Raw genomic sequence first — 8,984 nt, forward strand, 5'->3', positions numbered from 1 at the left:
AGGCTCACCCTTCAGCCAAAGATTGAACAGTCCCATGGAACAAAACAAGACTAAAGGCGCATACCATCCATGGGGCAGGGACTGGAGGGTAGGAGAGAACAGGACAGCTGGTAATAGAGAACCCAGGGTTGACATGTCGTGGGGTTGTTAACCAATGTCATGTAACAATGTGTGTACTGTCTGATGAGAAACTAGTTTGTTCTGTAAACCTTCATCTAAAGTTCAATAAAGATTTTCCTTGGCAGTTTTAAAAAAAAAAAAACCCCTATGGGGCAGTTCTACTGTCACTTGGGGTCACCATGAGTTGGAAATCAACTCGATGGAACACATTTGTACAATACACAGAAATGTGTTGTTTGTGACAACTTATTCAGCCCTGATAAACGTTTAAGAATTACAGCCAAAAAACCAAGCCCACTGACGTCGAGTTGATTCCGACTCATAGCGACCCTATAGGGCAGAGTAGAATTGCCCCATAGAGTTTCCAAGGAGCGCGTGGCGGATTTGAACTGCCAACCCTTTGGTTAGCAGCCGTAGTACTTAAACCACTATGCCACCAGTTTCCAACATCGTGGAAATAGCTGACGACTGGAGAAGGTAAACTAATCTTTTTTCACTACTTTTCTCCAAACTGCACAGTGATCGTAAGGCAGATACTTTTTATTAGAATATAAAATTTTATAGGCCCACAGCACTGATCCTTCACATCCAGTGTTTAAGGACCCTCTATACAATCCCTTGGTAACGTAGAACGTCAGTGAAAAAGAGGAAGACCCTCATCGAGATGGATTGACACAGCAGCTGCAACAATGGGCTCAAGTATAACAACAACTGTAAGGATGGCGCAGAACCGGGCAGTGTTTCGTTCTGTTGCACAAAGGGTCATTATGAGTCAGAACTGACTTGCCAGCACCTAACAGCAACAACATACAATTCCTAAGAAGACTTGGTGGTACAGAGGTTAAGTGCTCGGCTGCTAACCAAAAGGTCAGGAGTTCGAACCCACCAGCTGCTCTGTGGGAGAAAAGATGTGGTGGTGTTCTTCCAGAAACCCTATGGTGCAAGTTCTACTTGTCCTCTGGGGTCATTATGAGTTGGAATCGATGCTATGGCAATGGGTTTGGTTTGGGTTTTTTATACAATCCCTGACAGGTAGCAAGTAATCCACGTTTTCCCTGCTTTTACTGAATGGAAACTCCTATTTTGAAAAGTTTCACACGAGGAAATTCTTACATGGAGCCCAAAATCGTCATGTTTCCTATCATATAATATGCCTAATTTTACTTCCACATGCGAGTCTCTCAAAAATTTTGAGACAACAGTCATGTCTTCTCTCTCCTTGTCCCAGTTTTTTCTTTTCCAGATGAACTTTTCTCCATTCCTATAACCATTCCTCACATGGCCTAATTTTCATATCATTTTGCCCTAATTTACCTTCTCTACAAGCCCCCTAAAGATGTGTGGTATGATGTGGGGTGTGTGTGTACACTTTTCTTTAATTCATCTACATTAATATCTTTAAGAGAAACATTTGTTCTCAAAAGTAGTAGTATCGGACATTTTCAGAAAATAAATGTGTAGTATATTTACTTCAGCTCAAAACAAAAAGTTCACTCATTCAAAGTAATGAAAAGCAGAGAGATGTCACCCATAAGCAATTACTACAAGACACAAGAGGCTAAAAAGAACATAAATATTGTTCTTCAAGCTTATACTTTTAGCCACACCATCAACCAAAGAAAACAGAAGGCAAACAGGCTATTAAGCTGTTTAAAAATCTCCCCAGGTCAGCATGTGACCCAGCAGGGAGAGGTTCAAAAAAGTACAGCCTTTCTTTTTCTTCCTAACAACCTGGTTTGTTTCCACTCCTTTCCCCTTCAAGACACATCCCTCACAGCTAGCAGCTCTTTCAATCATTTACTTTGGATGTCTGCTTGAGAACAAATGATCTTGCTCATGCAGATGAGTTTGCCAGACTTGTGTGTACTTTCCAGTCTCAGGCCCTTTATTGTTCTGGTTGAAACCTGACCCTTTGAAATGGATACCGGGACAGCAGAAAATGAATTTCAAAAGAATTTTTAAAAAGTTGCAGGGAAGTGGGGAAAGAACTGCAGAAACTTTTTAAAAATCAAACTTTTCCCCTTGTTCTTCACCTAAATAAACCTGCCACAAAACTGTGTATCTTGCAAAGTAACAACCCACCCTGAAAAACATCATTAATTGCATTAGCTGATCTAATATACAAATGCTCCATTTGCCTGAGGAACGAATACCCATTGCCATAGAGTCGATTCCGACTCATAGCAACCCTACGTGGCTTCCAAGGCTGTAACCTTTACAGAAGCAAACTGTCCGCATCTTTCTTCCCGCCTGAGGAACAGACTGTCAGAACAGATCTCAATCAAAACTTGGATTGGATTGGATTTCAGTCCATAATAATTGGTTTTAAACAACATTTTGTATACACTTGATCCAAACAAACCAGAAGAAAATATTAAGATCTTATCTACAATTTTGTAGCCCTGGTGGTGCAGTGTTTAAGAGCTCAGGCTGCTAACCAAAAGGTCAGCAGTTCGAATCTACCAGCTGCTCCCTGGAAACCCTATAAGGCAGTTCTACTCCGTCCTATAGGGTCGCTAACAGTTGGAATCGACTCGATGGCAATGGGTTTGGTTTCTGGTATCTATAACTCCAAAATTAGAAGGGACAAAATTCTATTTAGATCTTTTCAGTTTTAGTACAATTTTGCCATTTTGTTGAAGACAAAAGGGCTGATAAAAAAAAAAGAATCCAATGGCTTTGTTTTTGTTTTCCCAGAGAAGAGTTAGATTGCGTTTTGAAGACCTGCTGGCTTGAAAGAAGTGTGTGTCTGAGTGATTGTATACTAAAATATCATATTTCTCTTCATATTTTGAGGAAAAAAAAAAACAAGCTCTGGAAAGCATTCTGTTCTTTCTGCTCAATTTTTCTGTAAAACTGCTCTGAAGAACAAAGACTGTTAATTAAAAAAAAACTGATAAATCATATCTAACTGCAGCTAAAGTACTTGTCATTTTATAATTTAAAATACTGCAGAATTAGACTTCTATATTTCTGTTAATTCTTCTCTACTGATAAAACGTTTATTTAAAAAGACACTGCTAGTGTCCTACATATTTCATAAGACTATGTCAGTTCTGTAATTCCCACAATTTGAAAGATTTCATCATATTCTTGAACTCAGTTTTCTGCTAGGCTAATTAAATAAATTTGGCACAAACTCAAAACAGTCAAACTACCCCAAAGGAAAAGATAGTAAAAATGCTCTCAACCAAGGATCAATCAAAACTTCAAAATATTACTAAAGCTAAAGAAGGCATTTAGGTCATACCAAAGTACATGAAAAAAATATATTTCTCAAAAAAAAATTTTTTTTTCTCAAAACGATATGTGTATTGTTTAATGAGAAACTAATTTGCAATAAACCTTCATCTAAAGTACAATAAAAAAATATATATATGGAATACACAACTGAGCTTGACTTAAACATTAAGTAAAATACAAAATAAATGACATTTTATATCTTTACACAACTTACTGTGTTTTCTAAAACATATTTTTCTTAGATAACTATATCTCCTACCATTATTTTCACTTACTTTAAGAAGTATCTCTGACCAGAAGACGTTTTCGCCATTTCCCAGCCTGCTGGCAGAGGTACATCATCAGGTATTTCAAAAGAAGACTGTCGAAGATGTTGAGCAGTAGGTGTAGCTGCTGGGCCAGAGACTACTCCAGTGGGGCTCAGGGCCCCAGGAGAAACTGCTCCCAGCTGCAGGGAAGCTGGAGAGGAATGCGCTCGAACGTGCTGTGGAGCCAGGGCCCCTGCAGTTCCTGCATCAGTACTGACCTATCAGGAATATTAAAATGAAAATTAAAAAAACAGAATTTTTAAAAGAGAGTTCTTTTTAAACTTTCTAGATAGAATTTCATTGCAACCCAGTATCTAAGAACCAAAGGCAAAATTCAGCATTTAATACTTGACCCTGAGGAAAACCGTTTGGCAAATGCATACTTTTAAATGGTTTATGTGATTTTGTTCTAATATATATTTTCACAAACAGTTGTAATTTTAATAAACAGTCCATCTAAGTGATTTGTTTTTTTACCCATTAGGCACACGTGTACATCTTTTAAAGGCCACTGGTAAAGAATGCAAACTCTAGTGGCATGGTGGTTAAGAGCTACGGCTCCTAACCAAAAGGTCAGCAGTTCGAATCCACTAAGTGCTCCCTGGAAACCCTATCGGGGCAGTTCTGCTCTGTCCTTTAGAGTTTCTGTGAGTAGGAATCAACTTGATGGCAACAGGTTTGGTTTTTGGTAGTAAAGAATGAATGAAACATGCCTAATAAATACTGAATTTTACATAATTTCTAAAAGGTCAAGGCAGTTTGGGGGCTTTCACGAGTTCTAAAATGTCCCAGGTATAAACATAACCCAAGAAGTATAATGACTATGTCTCTTTTTTTTTTTTCTCCTAAACTGAGCTTTAATTAATTTTTTTTCCAGGCCAAGGTCTAAACACATGATGTTTGTCATTTTTTTCCCCTCACTATGGACAAATGTTGGAAACCTTGGTGGCATAGTGGTTAAGTGCTACAGGTGCTAGCCAAAAAGTCAGCAGTTCAACTCCACCAGGCGCTCCATGGAAACTCTATGGGGCAGTTTCTACTCTGTACTACAGGGTCGCTATGAGACATAATCGACGCGATAACAATGGGTTTGGTTTGGTTTTTTTAATGGACAGATGTTGTCAACCAATCATCACAAGTTATACAACTTCTAATGAATGCAGAATATTCAGAACCATCCAAAAGTTCTTAAGTAAAGCCATTTCAATGGATGAAATGAAAAACCAACAATATATTTGTACCTAGATGATAAAAACATTAACAGTTCGATTACTAATGTAAAACTCAAACCCTCATATATTTACAACTGTGTAACAGAAAAAAAAAAAAAATTCTCCACTCAGACCCTAAAGATCTGGGTCCAGTCTAAGCTCCTTTAACTTTTTGGCTAGTATTACACACCGAACAAACATCTTAATCTCTGTAAGCCTCAGTTTCCTCATCTGTAAAACAGTTTTTGTTTTCAGGATGAAAAAATGGGGGTAATAAATGATATAAAGGAGCCCTGGTGGTACAGGAGGAGCCCTGGTATCACAATGGTTAAGCATTTGGCTGCTAACCAAAAAGTCAGCAGTTCGAATCCACCAGCCTCTCCTTGGAAACGCTATGGGGCAATTCTACTCCGTCCTATAGAGTCACTATGAGTCGGAATCGACTTGACAGCAAAGGGTTTGGGTTGGTTTTTTGGTTTGGTGGTGCAGTGGTTAAGTGCTCAGCTGTGAACCAAAAGGTCAGTGGTTCGAACCTACCAGCCTGCCCTGCAGGAGAAAGGTGTGGTAGTCTCTCCTTCCATAAAGATTAAACCCAGAAAAAAGCTTAGCCAAAGCAAAAAACCAAACCCATTGCCAGTGAGTCAATTCCAACTCATAGGGACCCTACAGGATAGAGTAGAACCGCCCCCATAAGGTTTCCAAGGAGTGACTAATAGATTCCAACTGCCAAGCTTTTGGTTATAGCAGCCCAGGTCTTCACTACTGTGCCACCAGGTCTTCAACTCCACATAAACCAAAAAGAATTACAACTGGAAAGTGTACTTATTCTTCTAGTAAGTAATTACACAAGAATTTATATCCAGCAGTTTGTGGATAGGACAGCCTCCCGTTCTTGCCCATATGAAAATAGAAAATTCTAACTTTTTGATAAAACCCTAACCAATGGGTTAAAAAAAAATTATACTCAATTTTGAACAGTATGAATTTGTGTTGTAAATACTATTGTTCATAAACTCTTGAATGTAAATTCTTAGGTTTATGTCATATATCCAAACCGAACCCACTGCCATCAAGTCAATTCTGACTCATATCAACCCTATAGGACGGAGAACTGCCCCACAGGGTTTTCAAGGCTGTAGTCTTTGTGGATTAATCTTGATGGATTACAGCCCTGGAAACCCTATGGGGCAGTTCTCCTCTACAGGTTCGCTATGAGTCAGAATTGACTCCACAGCAGTGGGTTTGGTTTGGTTATATGATATAAACCTAAGAATTTACATCTAACAGTTTATGAACAGTAGTATTTACAACACAAATTCATACTATTCAAAATATAGTGTTTTTTTTTTAATCCATTGATTAGAATTAGAGTTTGATTATCAGAAGGTTAGAATTTCCTACATTCATATGGGCAAGGAAGGGAGACTGCCCACCAACTGCTGGATATAAATTCTTGTGTAATTACTTATTAGAAGAATAAGTTCACTTTTCAGTTGCAATTCTTTTTGGTTTATAGATGCCACAAAATGGGGAATTCAATCTCCTGTGTGCATTATACTTATAGTAAGTAAATAGCACCGTAGTTTGTACTCTGTAGGGTGCATGCCTACACACTTTATCCATAACGAGCCCAGAAGCTCACCTGCAGGGTTAAAGAAAAAAGCATACCTAAGTCTACCTCTTACAAATTGTTTAGGCAAGCAGCTAAACTGTTTTTTTCTATCACGTCCTTAACCCGGGTTTTTGACAGTAAGCTTTTCTGAGTTCCAAAATTCCTTCGGTTTGCCCACAAGAATATACTACAGGCCTGCAAATATGAGGAGGAATGGGAGTGGGTGGGGGGGGGGAACCTCTTCTTTCCACTCAAGTTACAGCCCGAGTGGACAAACTACGATGCAGTATTTGGAAAACCAATTAGCTTTTGGCCAAAGTTCCTATGCTGAAGTTTAGCCATAGCAACTTCTTCAAAAAAAAAAAAAGGGGGGGGGGCGACACCTACAAAAGCCTTCAGTAAAAAAAAATATATATATATACCTACCGGGACCTACTGGAATGTTAAAACTTTCCTAATAAATAGTTCCACTTCAATATTAAAACAAGTTGACAAAATAGTCGAACGTTGTGTTTGCGGAAAAGCAGCCATGTTCATATCCTCAATAAGAATTAAAAAGCAATGGCGATCCTAGAATTAGTCATCGCTTCCCAAACATTAACTTTTAATCAGAGTTGAACCAGGCAGGACTTGGCCTATGAGTCAACCTGCAGGGTATTATCAAAGGCTGTGTGTTAAAACCTCGGTACTGTAAAGCTCAACTCAGGTCCTGCGCAACGTGCAGATGTGGCTAATTTAAAAGCATTTCAGCAGACTGTAAATAATAGCCTAAAATTGGGAAACCAACACATGAATCTACCGAGTTTGATAAGAGTGAGCCTGCCTGAGTTCCAAGCGCAAGGGAAGTGCAGGAGTGAAAGAACGAACTCCATAAACAACTTCCAGGAAAGTCTGGGCAGGGGAAGCCCGGATCCTGTATTCCGAATGGGCCGGGGCAGCGAGGAAAATAAATGCTTTCGGTCGGGGGAGGGGGAGAAAGAGCAAGAAAACGAACAGCACTAGTTCCACCCCCACCCCCTAATCAACACTGGAAAACAAGAGAACAATTATTTGACTCCCCAGGAGACTGAAGAGGACCGAGAGGCCCCGAAGGAAAAGGGGCCCAGGGCTCAACTTCACAAACTCGGCCGCCGCTGGCAACTCACCCACTCGGATGCCAGAGGCCCCCCTCCCCCTCCCCGGGCCGCGGCTGGAGCGAAGGTGCGGAGCGCGCGGAGACGCGCGCATTGTGCAAGCCCACCGCGGCCCGGGCGGGCTCTCCCCACCCCCTTCCTTCCTCCCCACCTCCCCCTTCACTCCCGCCAACCTCCTGGGAACCCCGGGAAGAAAGAAAGAAAGGAAGAAGGGCAGAGCGCACCCCCTGGGGCTGCAACCGCAGAAACTCCAAAGGGAAAAACAAATCTCGGCCCCGGACTCCAGGAAGAGTGGGGAGCCGAAAACCGCGGCCGAGCGGGGGCCTCCAGTTCCTCCAACTCACCGGGATAGCCCTACCCCTCGCCAGGGTTCCCGGAATCCCCACCCCGACCTGGGGCCCGCCCGACAGGGAAGGGGTAGGTTACCTGTCGGTTGTGGGATTTGGGCTCCGGCGGCTTAAAGAAGGAGTCCGGCAGCTTCCGGAGCCTCATGGGCACGGTCGGGGGCACGTTGGCCGTCTTGGGGTTCATGACGGCGTTGAAGAGCGCCTCCAGGTCGGTCTCCGAGTCCCCCCGGACGTGCACGATCTGGTGCCCGGCGGGGGGGGCCTGCGGCGCCGCCTGGGATCCCCGGGGCGCCGGCTGCCCGGGCCCGGACGGCGGGTCCTGCCCCTGGGGGGGCTGCGCGGGCGTCTGCCCTTGGCCCTGGGGGGCAGGCTGAGGCGGCGGCTGCTGCCCGGCATCCATGGCTTCTGCCTCTCCCGACGCGCACCCCCTGACCAGGCGGGCGAGGGCTCCGCCCGGGCGGCCCGGCTCGACGGGCCGAGACTAGAGAAGCGGCGAGGGCGGCGGGCCGGGCGGCGCTGGGCGTCGGGAGCGGCGCGCTCCTCGCTCTTAGGGCCGAGGGGCTGCGCCGCGGCCCCGCATCCCCCGCCCCGGCGCCTCCGCCCCCGCCCTGCGCCCGGGCTCCACTGGTCTGGCGGCTGCGCCTCGGGAGGGGCTGAGAGAGACCCGGACCTGCGGCGCCTGAGAACTTTTTTCCCCTTCAACTCCCTTGACTGAAGCCGGACAACTAGTCGCCTTTCCCCTCCCCCTTTCTCTTTTATTTCCTTTTCTTGTTCCTTCCTTCCTCCCTTTCTTTTCCCCGGCGGCGGCTGTGCCCGACTGAGACAGAAACTCGCCTCAGACGCCAAAACTGAAGTTGAGAGAACTGCCCGCCCGAGCCGCTCGCCGGCTCCGCCTCCTCCCAGCTCTTCCTTCCTCTGCGCGCCCGCCCGCACCGAATCCGCGGCCGGCCGCCGAGGGAAACTTTTCCCTGCAAGTTACTACATTCCTGCAAACTCCCAGCTTCCAATGC

At 44.0% G+C, this 8,984-nt stretch overlaps 1 protein-coding gene across 12 annotated transcripts in view; it reads right to left on the bottom strand.

The window, feature by feature from the left end:
- YAP1 (Yes1 associated transcriptional regulator) overlaps nt 1-8,467 on the bottom strand; it is a 129,938-nt gene extending 121,471 nt beyond the window's left edge. For all 12 annotated transcript variants that reach the window (XM_049889475.1, XM_049889473.1, XM_049889474.1 and 9 more), the window contains exons 1-2: nt 8,054-8,467; nt 3,639-3,889 (exon numbers count right to left, since the gene is read on the bottom strand). In XM_049889475.1, the coding sequence (XP_049745432.1) occupies nt 3,639-3,889; nt 8,054-8,374 (572 nt within the window). In that variant the 5' untranslated portion in view covers nt 8,375-8,467. The remainder of the gene's footprint in view (nt 1-3,638; nt 3,890-8,053) is intronic.
- Nucleotides 8,468-8,984: the final 517 nt, after the last annotated feature.

Source organism: Elephas maximus, chromosome 7, assembly GCF_024166365.1.
Source record: "Elephas maximus indicus isolate mEleMax1 chromosome 7, mEleMax1 primary haplotype, whole genome shotgun sequence".
Taxonomy (NCBI): Eukaryota; Metazoa; Chordata; class Mammalia; order Proboscidea; family Elephantidae; genus Elephas; species Elephas maximus.